A 14,186-nucleotide genomic window follows, 5' to 3' on the forward strand; every position below is an offset into this window, starting at 1 on the left:
GTGCCCTGGGAGTGCCCGTCACTTCCTGCCATTCTCAGCCAATCTCAGCCCCTTTCTAGAGAGGCTAAGGCCCCCATGTCCCTCTTCTGGCCCCTCACCCAGGTCCTCCCATCCCCACCCTCTGTCTTTCTCCACCCCTGACTCTGTCTCTCTCTCTCTGTCTTCTGTCCATGTGTGTGTGTCTCTCTCTCTCTCACTCTCAGCTTCTACCCTTTCCATCCCTCCCCCAGTGCCAGCATTGAGAAGCCCCAGTTAGTCAATTTGAGAGGGCTTTGAAATCACCAAACGCTGGAGATTATGCTCAGCCTGGAAAGAGGGAGGGTCTGTGTTCAGGGCCTGAGCTTTACCCTCTTGGGACTGGGGGTCTTCCTTCCCCACCTAGGATGGGTGGTCCCCCTTCCCTACCCTGAGCTGAAGGTGCTGGCCAGGTCACCCTGGTGGTGCCTTCCCCCCTTGGCCCCTGGGCCATGCTGAAGGGGGTTCTTATTGGGGCCCAACATAAAGGGTTGGCTGCTGTGACAAGTGACATTACTGTTCTGTCTGGGCCTCTGCTTCTGGGAGAGGCCTGGGTCCTGGCCTGTCAGCCAGCCTGGCTAAATGGCATTCTTCTTCTGGTACTGCAGAGACATGGCTCTCACAGAAGGAGAAACCAGGATGAGGCAGCTTTCAGTGGGTTGGCCAGTTTGGGATTCTCGCAGATGACTTCACCAGCCCCAAAGATAGGGCTGGAGACCCTCCAATGAAGGTTTCTTCTGTACGTCCAGTGTGCATGAGCTCCTCTCTCAGCGTTCCCCTCCAACAGTTTCCCATTCAAAGGATTAGGCATGGTAGCCCCTCTCCTGCCCTGCCTGAGGAGGGCATCTCGGCATAAAAGCACTCCAGGTGGAAAGACCTGCCTGAACATGGCTGCCAGGCCAGGGTGCGGGGCTGTGCTAAGGGGTCTCCCATCCGCCCAGCCCCTGGAGAGTCCCCCACTATCCTGCTCCACCAAGTTCTCTTCCCCAACCTGCCCTTCCCCCCCCCAAAGAGCCTGCTCCTCTTCTGCCTAGAAACCAGGGGTGACTTCTCAGGAAAAGGCTGGGTCTGGCAGCCAGTCAGGGAAACAGCCGCCCCCATCTGTGCACAGGGGTGGCCGCTCATCTGTCCAAAGCTAAGTCCTTTAGTAAAACCTTGCTGAATTTCCTTTTCAAAGAATGCAAGCTGGAGGGATGGAAGAGGAAGGCTAGCAGAGGCCGGCTTGGCATTTGGACGTGTCTTCTGGCAACATGAAAAATGCAAGAGGTGGCTCAGGCTGCTCCCCGAGCATCCATATGTACTATCCACCTAACCTCCCGTGTCCTGTGGCTTTAGTCCTTCATTCAGCAAAGCTCATAGTTTTCCTTTAGTGGGTGCCTGCTATGTGCAAAACCTCGTGTGTCGTTCTTTATCTCTTCCAATCGCCACACTAGCCTGCAAGGTAGATGGTAGTCTTCCCATCTTACTGATGAAGAAATGGAGGCTCAGAAAGGTTAAGTCACTTTCCTGAAGCCACAGAGCATGGAAATAGCAGAGAGAGGACTCAGACTCAGGTCTTTGGCTTCAGCACTTAGGCTCTGTGCCTCAGTTCCCTCATCTTTCAGGTTGCTTTCTGCAAGCTCAGTTCTGCCCTAGAGACAAAAGAGACAAGGTACTTATAATCTCAACAAGACTAATTCTCAGAGTGTATGAGCTGCAGAGTCATGGGGTTGATGCTCTGGACACTGTCGGGATTTGGAGAAATCAATCCAGGAGGGCTTCCTGGAGGGGTTTAGGACAGGAGAAAGAAGGCTGCAGGACCTCTGTCCTAGGGAACTATGTGAGCGGAAGGACAGGAGCCAGGCTGGGAATGGCTCTGAGATGTGCTAGGCAAGGAGGAAAACCCCAGGGACATCTCCCCTCTGGCCCCATTTCCCACCATGCTTTGCTATCACGTATTGCATCAACTGAGGAAAGCATAGCCATGTTGCAAAAGATAGTACCCTCCATTTTTCTGGAGCCCCTGAGGGCAGTCCCCATACTCCGTCGGTTGGAGTAAATGCGTGGGCACACGCACACATCCGTCCAGGTCAGTTCACCAAGCCATCCATACTGGGTACTCCGATACGGTCCTCAGGCACAGGCACCACCTAGCCACCCTTGGCTGCTGACTCTCTCACCTAGAATACCAAACAACCACCACCATGCTGATAGTAGCATAAGATTTTTGAGTTCCTATTCTGTGTTAGGCCCCAAGCTAAGGTACTTATATATCATTTATTATCTGCAACAAGCTTGGGAGGTAGGCTTCATTAATTACTCCCATATCAGAGAAGGGAGACTGAGGCTCAGAGAGGTTTAGTAATTTATCCTTGATCACACAGCTGGGAAATAACAAGGTAGGACCTGGCTTTGAGTTGTTCTGACCCCAAACCCTCTACCCCAGAGGACCCTCACATGTACACACAGACACTCCGGTACACACAGCCTTGCATCTCTACACGTGATATACATACAAAGCACATGGCCAGCGACATGGACATACCCACTCACAGACAGGTACATGTATAAAGTATGAATATCCAGGGACACGCGTTCTCAAGGAGCCACCCTTGTGCACACCGCAGATACGTACCTTATTCATTTCTGTGGTGGCTACAAATAGGGGTCCTGGAGCCAGACTGCCTGGGTTTGAAGTTCAGCTCTGCCTCTTCCTAATTGTGAACCCATCTCTGCCTCAGTTTCCTCATCTGTAAAGTGGGAATGGTGATGACAGTAACACTTATTTCACGAAATTCTTGAAGATTAAGTAAAGTGACATATGTAAAATTGTGCCTGGCACTGAGTGGTCATCAGTGTCTGGCCGTAATCGTCATGTATAATAAATGCACAGAAACCCTTTGTTCCAGGTGCACATAGAGTGCACATGGACAGAACCCACCTCCCGTGTCCTCAAAAATACATAGCCTTGTCCGCACCTCCCCCTGCACACACCCCACACTCAGCCTCTGCAGGAAAGAGGCTGCCGTGTGTATTGGAGGTGAGCCTGGGAGCCCTAAGGTCTGGCTGATACCTGAGCTCCCCTGGCCAGCTGGGCCCCGCCCGGGATTCAGGCTCTAATTGCTCCCTGCTGGAGCAGCAGTGACTTTGGTCAAGAGCCCCGGTTGTAGCAATTGACATCTGAGCTGCTGGCATCTGGGAGAGGCCTGTCAGCAGCCATGGCGGGCACAGGCCCAGGGAGCCTCCCCCAGTGACTTATGCCCGGGCTCCCGGGAGGTCTGCATGGAGCTGGGGTGGGCACCTCTGCCCATGTTCACTCATGCCCACCTGGGCAGTGTTTGAGCCTGTCCACCTTAGCTCAGTGGAGGTACCCACAGCCACACCAGCAGCAAGCTCTTCTCTGCAGGGCCTGATGTAGGAGTGACCTGAGACTTTAAGCCACACAGCCCAGCTCTGCACATTTTAGGGCTGGAGTGGAAGCTCAGGCCACTGTTCTCGGGCAAGGTTGGCAGGGACCACCAGGCCATGAGAATGGTGAGCGTCTCAGCCCCAAGTCTCAAGGGTGCAGCAGGAAAATGGGACCATAAGTTGCTGCCCTGAAGTGAGGAAATGTTCAGTCAACTGATAATGTGGCCCAGGGGTCCCAGAAGCTTCTGATGCAGCAGAGATTTTGAGGTGGAAAGGATTCAGAGACAGCCCTGGCACATCCATAGGGCATGAGGTGGTCTGAGGTGCACAGCCTCATGCCGTCCTACCTATTGGGCACCTCAGCCACACACTCGGCCCCTCAGCAGGTCTCTGCTCTATGCCCGGGAGTTTCCCTGTACCAGCAAGTCCAGATCTATCCCCCCATCCCAGATCCCTGGCTTCTGGGGGAAGGGAGGAAGCAGAATGTATGTGGGAGGGCTCCCAAAAGGTGAAGGAAGGGGGAGGGCAGACAATGCCACCAGCAGAGAAGACACCTGAATCCTGGGATTATCAGGCCCTCCAAGCCAGGGAGAAATGTTGATGCAGGGGCTGGTCCCCAACATGGCCCTGGTGAGCGGGAATTTGAACAGAGTGGCCCCGAGGACCCCATTCTTACCCGCTGAGGCCTGTGGTAGCAGTTGCCTAAGAACCTGAGTTTTGTTCTCCAGACGTGACTCGTGATGGTGGACCTGCAGTCATGGGCCTTGGTGATTGCTGGGTAGGGATGGCATTAGTGAGGACTCCCTCTGTGCCAGTGATAGAAACCCACTCTGGGTACGGGAAACCCCACAGGAAGGTCGTTGGCTCCTTGTGACGAAGAAGTCCAACAGGGTGGTCTAGTTGTGGGAGCTCAAATGATCGTAAGCAGAACTGACTTTCTCCGCCGCTTGACTTTACTGCTTCTGGTTTGTCTTAACTCTCAGACTATCTCTTCCCACATATCCCTGCGATTCCTAGTCTATGTGAGACTTAGGGTTCACATCACCAAGTACCCATGCCAGTTCCTAAAAAACCCCCTGAACCATTAGTGTCCAGGGATATGACAAACCAATCAGAAGATGGTTGGCCACACGTGCCCACTCCTGTGGCCAAGGAGGCAGAGCCACACGGCAGAAAGCCCTGTGAGATGGGTAGCCCTGTCCTGTGACCTCCACTAAGACTCTGAGGAAGAACACCTGGGGCCGGTGCTCTTGGAGTTCCTGAAAGTGCTCCCCCAGAGGCTGGGAGAAGGGGGAAAGACATCCCAGGCAGAGACCCCTGCAAAGTCCATGCCTTCCGGCTACTTTGGAGGCTACTTTGGAGCCTGTAAGAGCCGCAGCCACACCATCATGGCCTGGGCTTCACGAAGGACTGCCTTAGGCAGCCTGCTCAGGAGCCCCATGCGTGGCAGGCCCAGAATGTACAAGTGGCTGTGGGTACGATGAAGGGTCCCCCATTGACCTCACTCGGGGGAAAGACAAGGGAACTGACCTGAATCTGGCAGAAGGAGGGAAGGAAGGCATCTGCCCCCGATTCCAGAGGGGCAATAACCCAGCTACGGCCCCTGAGCCAAATAGGCCTGGTCCTGAGGAGTCTGGACCCTCACCCAAGGCTTTTGTTTTCCTTTTTAAGACTTTGGGGGTTTTTTTTTAGAGCAGTTTAAGGGTCACAGCAAAATTGAGCAGAAGATACAGAGGTACATGTCCTCACACATGCACAGTCTTCCCATTATCAATACGTCCATCAGAGGGATACATTGTCATGGTTACGAACACATTGACACACCCTAATCACCCAGATTAGGTTTACGTTAAGTTCACGTGGTGCTGTACATTCATTGGTTTGGACAGATACCAGACGTATAATGATGCGTATCCATCGCTATGGCTTCCTACAGATGTTATGGGGTTTCATGGGCTTTGCAGAGCTGCGAGCAGAAAATTGTGGAACTCCCTGGAAAGGGTGTGGAGCAGGGGGCATTCAAGACTAGATCACAGACTATTTCCTATCCCAGGCCTGTCACAAGGGGCCGTTGGGACCTAGCTGAAGACCTAGAAGATGTCCCTGGGTTCTGAGTCCTGTGCAGTGGTGGAACTTCTTTCCTCTGTCCCTCTTCACTGTCATCACAGCAGCCCTCAGGCAGCCTCCTCCACCTCCCAGTGCCAAGGCCAGCAGGGAGTGCCCGGGAAGCCCCCAGTGCCCCCTCCGTGGGTAGCCACTTGCTTCTATGGGCAGTGCTGCCTAGGAGAAGCCCTGTGTCTCTTGACAGGGAATGGTACAGATTCGGAATTGGTGAGCTCTGTCATGGACAGAAAACCATCGGTGCCAAATTGCTTTGCGGACAGAGAGGGATCAGAATGGGATCGGGGCCAAGACAGGATCCTGTGAAAAGTACCTTCTAGGAAGGGACTGAAGGCAGGTAGCAGGGTCCCAAGACCTGGGTGCTCAGACTGCTTTGCTCAGTCAACGTGTGTTTGAATGGTGAATGAATGAACCAACAACAGAAGAAAGAAAATGAATGACCCTTTATTATTTGGCCACGACCGTCAAGGGTCACGCGAGAGTGCAGTGCCCACTTACTGTGATTGAAATGCCTGCACACTTAAGAGCAGCTGTGAGTAGCACCAATGTGGAAATACCACTGACCCGTGGTGGGGAAAGGGGAACAGTGACCCTTAGAAAGGTATCCCTGGATGCATTTATCCCTGGATGTCTCTGCAGCAGAGAAAGTGGCCAAATTCCAGGCCACACCAGTGGTCCGAGTGACCCACTGAAAGAAATGGTCTGTGTGTTTGTCTGGAACTCCCTTGGCCTTTTCTGAAAGGTGACTTAAACACGTTGGACATATTGTTTCAGTTTAATTTTTTCGTTTTTTTCATTCAACATTTGTGGAACTGAGCATTGCTGTCCTTTGGGCCCTCTTCTCGGGGAGCATGTTGGTCTCTTCTTCCTTAGCCAGGCGCAGGCTCCTGGAGGCTGGACGTGGCCAGGTATTTGCCCAGTGCCCGGGTTGTCTGGCTCTGTGCCCTCCTCACCGCCTCTGCCATGCTGGGTTCTCATGGCCTGTTCTCTCTTGTCCCCTCCGTAGGCTGGTGGTTCGTGAGCACCTCCGAGGAGCAGGGCTGGGTCCCTGCCACCTACCTGGAGGCCCAGAATGGTACTCGGGATGACTCAGACATCAACACCTCCAAGACTGGGGAAGGTAAGGGCCTGCGGGTTTGGGGGAACAGGGGAATGAGGCAGGTACTGGGAGCTGGCTGCCCCTGGGATCCCCACCCCATCCCTGGTCCCAGGAATGAGTCCAACTCCTTCTGGAGGCAGCTTCCCCACTCTTCTCCTTAAAACCATCAGAACCCCTGACAAGACTTGGGCCATGTTCTAGCCCCTTCTCTCTTGATCTGACCCACAAGTTCACCTCCCACCCCAGGCCTATCCCTGCTCGTCCGTATATGGGGCTAAAATTAGAGGGGAAATTCCCTTGGGGTGTTGATCTCAGGCTTTGGCAACTTTTGGGTAGATACTGGGGAGAAAAGTCTTGGGGCTAGATCCCCTGAAGCGCCCTCTTCCCCCTGGGGCCCTCTGGGGGACCCCACAGAGACCCCGCCTTTGCTTCCCCCCACCCCACACTGTGCTTCCTGTGCAGGGACAACGCCAAGGGATTGTGTGCACATAACTTCTGTGCGTGTGTTGTTCTGCTCCAGTATCTGTTAGCCTGGCCAAGGGTGTAGATGAGAGGGCAGGTCTATGAGTCATTTCTCAGTATTGCAGGCACTGAGGGTGGCCCAGCCCCTGCACCCTCAGCCCCTTCTGGGTCTTTCCCTACCCCCACCCCTCACCCCCAGGCCAGCATTGGCCAGGACAGCCTCTCTGTGGATTCAGGTATTCCCCAGAGCAGGCTACCAGAGTCCAGCGAGTATGAGGCACCCCCAGTTCCCGGACGCCTGCTCTTAATGACTTCCAAATCTCCCGTGTCCTGGCAGCAGGAAAGCTTGCCCTAATGGTCAATGGGAACTGTCCAAATGGGCATGTCTGAGAGCCAGGGAGATGGAGACCTGCCACCTCGGGCTCAGGCCACCTCCAGGCCTAACCCCCGTTCCCCACTGCCCAGGCCAAAATAAGCAGCCTGCCAAGCGCCAGCTCCTTATTCATCCTTCCCCTAAATGTCGGTTACTCAGCAGGCAGTTGGAGCCCCACCCTTCCTCCTGTAAATGCTTTATTTCAGTCCCTTGACCAGATTTGCAGCCCCTGCATTGTGCATCCACCTTGTGACATGTTTCCAGGGACTAGGTCCCATCAGGAAGAGCTCACATGTTCAGGCCAGGTGCTCAGTCCTTCCTGGCTGTTTCCCAAGTGCTGGGGTTGAGTCTGTACCCCATCTCACCGCTGGTTCCATTGCAGTTTTGCAGCAGTAAAGGGTCTTGGCCCCCAAGCTGGGTCTGGTCTAGTTTGTCTGCGGTCACCAGGCCTCAGCTCCCACCTAGTTCCACATTCTGGGGCGCGTCCAAGCGCCTCTCAGAAATAATAGTCCCTAGAATGTAATGCGGTCTTGCTCACTCCAGGTGTCCAGCTGGTGCTTTATATGCCCTCACCACTACACTGGCAGGGCGCTGTTGGAATCCCCATTTTCCTGATGCGGAAACTGAGGCTTTGAGACGTTTAGCTGTGTGCTTGTCTTCACACGGCTCGAGCCGTGGTCGGCCTCCTTTGCCCTGTGGTCTTCACCACTGGGCCGCATGCCTCTCCATGGAGGATTTTGCTTGTAAGCAACTCTAGGATGGTGTGTATGTGGAATCAGAGCCCCCACCTGAAAGGCTATGCCAAGGATCTGTCAGAGCAGAGATGTTGGGTAGATGATGGAGGACACTAAGTGGGTAGAAAAGTCCAGGGCAGAAAAGAGACTGAGAGGTATGTGGGCACAGAAGCCAGCCTGGTGCTTGGCAGGTTGTAGATGATTTTGGCTTTGAAGAATCAGGCAGCCAGAGCAGGTTCTGCATTCAGAGTGGTGTGTGCATGCATCCATGTGTGCATGTAGGGTGACCCTCCTTGAAAGAGGTTCTTCTGCATGCTTTTGATACAACCTCTGTGCCACAAGTACCCCTGGCAACATTTGGTCAGCTGTGAATTCCACCATCACATCTGGGCCATCTCCACCCAGTTCTACAGAAGGGCTCAGAGCTCAGTAGCCCGGGCCCAAGACCCCAGCAGCTGTGGTGTACCTGCCACTCTCTGCACCTGCAGCCAGGTGGCGAAGAGATTAGCCCACCCTGATCCCCTCTCTGGCTATGTCTATCCCAGCCCTGCTGCCGTCCCATAGTAGGTGCCCTGAGCCCTATAGACAGAACGTGGAAACCTTCATCCCATCAGAGCGTCCCTCACAGCTCATGCTTTGTGCTCTGTTATGAGACCATCGGCTGTTTTGGTATTTTTCTGTTATCAGACATGCTGGCACACATATGTTTGTGTGTCTCCTGAAGGCAGGTGTACTATGTAGAATTCAACAATGTTAGCCATCGTGGGTAGGAGGGGTGGAGTGGAGGTGGATTCCCTCCTCCCACTGACAATGATGCCGGTCCAAGATCGATATTTGTGAGGTGCTTTAGTGAACTGTCCCACCTATCACCTCTCAGAGGTGAGGAAATGTAGGCCCGGAGAGGTACCTCCTACACAGAGCCCTCAGGTCAGTTTGTGGCAGAGCCAAGACCAGAGCCTGGGTCCCTGCCTTGGTCCCTGTGCCCTCCAACCACCGGCGATGAGCTGCCTTCCTCCCTGGTGGGCTCGCATTGGCACCAGTGAACCAGCCCACGGTCACCGGGGCTGCTGCACCCGGTGAGGCATTCCTCCAGGGAGCAGGTGCCCCAGCACCAGGCCCTGCCCGTCTCTCCAGCCTCCCCTGTTGTTGGCAGGTCTAGGGGTGCAGGGTTGAGGGGGCAGAACAACACTGAGGAGTCCCCGAGACTATGCTTCAGAGTCAGACTGCCTGGATGGGCGTGTTACCCCGACCTTAGCTGTGTGGTTCAGGCGCCTCCTTCATAGCCCTCTGCTCTGCTTTCCAACTGCACAGCAGTTGGTGAGCCTCCAGTGAGCTGGTCCTTGTAAATGGTCTACACCAGGTAAATGGCACTTCCTGCTAAGGTGGCCCCTGGCCTGGTCATCAGCTGAAGCTCTTTAACCCTCTGAGAAATCACACACACATCCGACCTGGCGTCCACGGTCAGAACTCATCCCAGGCTGGCCTCACATGGGACCTGACGTACATTCCGTGAGTCAGTTCAGTCCTTCGCCTCGTTCCGTGCCAGGGCAGGTGGTCTCAACCCCACTGACAATGAGGAAACAGAGGCTTAGAAAGGGACAGCAGCCCACCCACAGTGACATGGTAACCCGGCAGTGGGGCCTGGACTTAATCCATGCCTCCTAACCCTTTGTCCAGACCTCCTACTTACAAAGAACAGGTCTAACAGGCCATTGCCTCCTTTCAGGAAAACAGATACTTCCCAGGAGGCCTTGGTGGCATTTGGCTCGAGTATGTCAGGCAGTTTTACTCTGGGTCTCACTGCTGGCCTCCCTCGCCGAGACCTGGGCAGCCGAGCACCTTCTTTCTGCAGTGCCAGGAGGTGGGGGCCAGTTGGCACCCTGGAGCCCTGGTGTGTCTATTCCACGTGTGTGTCCCATAGGAAGGCAGTGGGCATCTGGAGCAGGAACATAGCAAACAGAGGATCAGTGTAGGATGCCACCCCAGAGAGGGTGGTCTGGATGAGAGAGGTCTGGAGCAGTGAGAAGCTGGGGAGGCAGGTCTGCCCTCTGTCATCAAAAATTCCAATGGATGACAGGAGGGAAAGAAGCAGAACCAAGGCCTGTGACTTCTACCCATGTGGACGCTTCACTCAGCATCGTTTCTTAGGGATCGGCCATGTCCTCAGCCTCGTGCCAGACCCTGGGGATGCAGAGACGCAATCTTTGCCCTCAACAGACTCAGTCCAATGGGGATGACTGAGAAAGCAAAGGCATAAATGCAGATTAGTGAAGAAGGTACCCCAAGTCTCTTGGGCACATGTACTCTTTCACACATGGTACCTGGATTGTGGTGGCAGGTTCACAAGCAGGACTTGGTGAATGGGTGGGTGGCGGGGCTGTAAGCCCCAGGGTGGTACACCCCCCGCGCAGGAACCCCTCACCAGGAACCAGCACTGCCCAGCAATGGCAGGAGCAGTGGTCTCTCCCTGGATCCGCCGTTGAGGGTCATCCTTTGGAGCCAAGGACGCTTTTCACCTCCCAGGTGCTGGGATTCTAAATTCTCAGCCCTTCTCAGGCTCAGGGACATAACCCTTGGCTTTGGTTGAATTTTTCCCCACCTGCCAGTGATGTCACTTGTCAGCTGTGTTTACCCCCATCCAGCAGGTATGTGCTGCTGGGGCTTGGTCCAGATGATGACGACCTGGGAATATGAACTTTCCCTCCCTGCATCCCTTTCCCCGCCCCATCCCATCTCATCCTCATCTCCATTCTCTCCACCGGTTCCTGTCGGCCGTGTGTTCCATCGTCATCTCCCACACCAGTGTCCAAGAGACGCAAGGCCCATCTGCGGCGCCTGGATCGCCGGTGGACCCTGGGCGGGATGGTCAACAGGCAGCACAGCCGAGGTGACCACAGAGCTGGCTTCTTCTCACCCACAGCTGCCGCCTCTCTCTCTCACTAACACCTGTTCTCCTCTCGGGGTCTGCCCTGTGGCCTCCTCACCCAGATCTACGAGCCAGACTTTTCTCTTTCCTACTGCAGCTTGGGGGCCTGGGATGGGGGGAAGTCGGGTACGGGGTCTGCTTGGGAATTGGGATGACACTGGGGTGACTCTGGCTTGTGCCATTGCTCTGGGGTGGGGGTCATGGGACTTAAGGCATAGTGTGGGGGCAGCTGGACTCTATGAAACGCGATATTTCCCTGGGAATTAAAGATTAGGAGAACTGAGCATTTCTAAATCTCTTTATCCCCCTCCCCCCATCTCTCTCTCTCTCTCTCTCTCTCTCTCTCTCTCTCTCTCTCTCTCTCTCTCTCTCACACACACACACACACACACACACACATTGCCTTCTTCCTCTGAGAAGTTTGCTCCCTCGGCCACAGCTGTTCCAGCAATTTCTTAGGGACAGAGTAGGAAGAAGGGCTAGCCAGCAACCCACCTTCAGCCAGTTCCCAGGAAACTAGAAAGGGAGCAGAGCCAGACCCAGCCTGGCCTCTCTGATGGTGTACTGGGTGCAGCCAAGGAGCCGCCGACATCTCCAGCACTAGCCATTGGGACCCCAGGGAGGCCCCAGGACCTTGTGTCGGTTCAGGGCCTTTCTAACATCCAGGAGCTTAGGACGTAGAGAGTAGGGGCCTCTGAACAAACCCCTAAACATCTCCAGAGCCCCCAGTGGCCAGTTTTTCCTGCCTCAGGGAAAGTGTGTAATGTGTGCTCCCGGCAATAATGGCACAGCTGGGAGGGTGTGTAATAAGCACTGACCTATCTAGAATGGCAGTGGTGGCCCGTGACTGACACCACACCCCAAAATTTGTTCCTGAACAACTACAAGACTATGTTTGATGTCTGCCCCCAAGTCCTAGGCAGCAGGAAGCCTGGACTCTAGGATGACCACCGCCTGCAGATGGCTTAGTGTCAGGCTCAGAGCACTGGCTGAGGAGCCCAGTTTGTCCTGAGGATGGAGCATGGGTTGGACCCGGGGGCTGGCACAGGGCAGAGAGCCAAGTCATGGAAACAGCAAGAATAGGCGGAATGTAAAGCAGAGGTACCTAGAGCTAGGAGGAGTGGGACAGCATTGTTGAGGGGCCAGGCTGGGACATAGCTCCAAGCATTGGCGACAAAGAAGAGCAGGACGCTGGCCTGGAAAAATAGCATGGCGAAAGGCCTGGCCTTGCCCCGTCCCCTTCCGCATCTGCTTCAAACACCATCACACACTGAGCCCCAAATACAACTCTGCCTCCACAACCATATGGACACATGCAGCCAGCAAAGCACTGCCACCCACACTTGGCCCTTTTGGCGACAGGCATGGCTACAGTACACTGTCATATCCGACCACCACACAGCTGTACATCCACAGGCCTGTGCGCACAGCCACTCATGGACACACATATATAATTCCACCCATGCAGCTATGTGCAGACTGTTCACGTATATATTATTTACATAGTCACAAATACATTATCCACAGAAACTGCTCGTGGCCACGTCACATGTAACTCCTCTGCGGAAACACCATAAGTACATACACAGCTTCACGGCGTCTCACATACATGACCCCTAGGCCACATATACACAGGCAGTGCAGTCACAGTTACAGACAGTGATATATGTAGACACAAATACCCACCTAAATGCATAATTCTGCTGTCATCCCTACATATGCAACCACGTAAGCAAATACAAGCCCACAACTTCTCTGTCTCTCTCTTAAATAAGAGACCTAAACAACATTATTTCCCAGTCTTAGCCCTAAGTTAAATCAGGGCTAAGTTGAATCAAGCAGCCAAGAAAAACTTGCAGAAAGTTGGCTGGGAGAAGCTTTGCTGCAAAGCCGAGCTGATGGGGGGAAAGCAGGCAGTGGGTCACATATAACTAGACAAGAGAAAAGCAGTGCTTCCCCAGGGCCTCCACTCCCCATTCCCTCAGCCAGCCAGGCCTTTGGAATCAAAAGGCCCCTTGCAGGGGGGTTGGGTAACTTGTGGGGGCCAGGAGGGGAGCTGGGGAGACTGCTGACGGAGGGAAAGTGTTTGGAAAGAGGAGGCGTCTGTGGTTTGGAAACTGCAGCGCTCTTCAGCCCCTGCCTCCAAAACCAAAACAGGCCTGTCCACCTCCCCACAGCCACCCACCCACTCACCCAGTGGGCGGCCTGGCCAGCCCTTCCTGGGTGGGGCTGCCACCATCCTTTGATGGTACCTCAGAGTGACCATGTTCTCAGTGCTTCTCAGGAGCCGAGTTGCTCCCCATGAACTCGTAGCGCCCCTTCCCTCAACTCCAATTCCTAAGGGACTTCTCTTAGAGACCCCAAGCAACCTGAGCCCCCAATCTCTCAGCCACCGTGAGGCCATTTCCATCTTGCTGTTCATCCTCCTGTCTGGCCCGCAGGTGGGGTGCGTGGCCCCGCTCCTGCAGAGAGGCTAGCTCTGCTTCTTCTTTGGGGAAAACTGAGTTGGGGGCCTGAGTCTCCACGTAGCACATGTTCACATGGAGGCAATTCATGCCTCCGCTGTCTGAGCCAACCATGGCAGAAAACCAAGCCCCCAGACGACCAATTGGAAGAGTTGCCCTGCCTGGAACCAGGGCTCTGAATTTTCATCACCGGGAACCTACACAGCTACAGGGCAGAACAAACCCCTGAGCCAGCCAGATATCTTACTAGGAGCCCATAAACTCCCAGACAGCTGTGTTCACGTCCACCCCAGGGCCACCAAGAACAAGGCCTTTTGCAGGAGCGGCTCAGCTTTTCTGGGTAAAGCTGATATCCTTGGTTCTGCCCACCCGGAGAGGGTCAAGGGAAAGCAGGTGGTCACATGGCCTGCGAGGCTCTGTCCTCAACACACACACTGGGGGGCCGGTGACAGCCTGAGCCCGCATGACATGCGTTAGGCCCATTTCTCTGCCATGCGGCCAGGCCGGGCTCCTCTGAGCTTCCCAAGAGAAGGACTGTAATTTTTCTCTGCAAAAGCATCTTTGCCTAGGAAAACTTGCACAATGGCTTCCTGCTCGAACCACA

At 54.6% G+C, this 14,186-nt stretch overlaps 1 protein-coding gene across 7 annotated transcripts in view; it reads left to right on the forward strand.

Moving 5' to 3' along the window:
- The window catches only part of SH3PXD2A (SH3 and PX domains 2A), a 229,617-nt gene that overhangs the window by 187,169 nt on the left and 28,262 nt on the right, over positions 1–14,186 (forward strand). For 5 of the 7 annotated variants that reach the window (XR_012498440.2, XR_016018888.1, XM_074339099.2 and 2 more), the window contains 2 exons: positions 6,530–6,643; positions 10,995–11,078. Coding sequence is in view for 5 of the 7 variants with exons in the window: in XM_074339099.2 (XP_074195200.2) it covers positions 6,530–6,643; positions 10,995–11,078 (198 nt within the window). In the remaining 2 variants the exon portion in view is untranslated. The remainder of the gene's footprint in view (positions 1–6,529; positions 6,644–10,994; positions 11,079–14,186) is intronic. The other 2 variants (XM_074339102.2, XM_074339104.2) reach the window with 1 other exon arrangement.

The sequence above is a fragment of the Rhinolophus sinicus genome, chromosome 15 (assembly GCF_057876585.1).
Source record: "Rhinolophus sinicus isolate RSI-liver-muscle chromosome 15, RSI-T2T, whole genome shotgun sequence".
Taxonomy (NCBI): domain Eukaryota; kingdom Metazoa; phylum Chordata; class Mammalia; order Chiroptera; family Rhinolophidae; genus Rhinolophus; species Rhinolophus sinicus.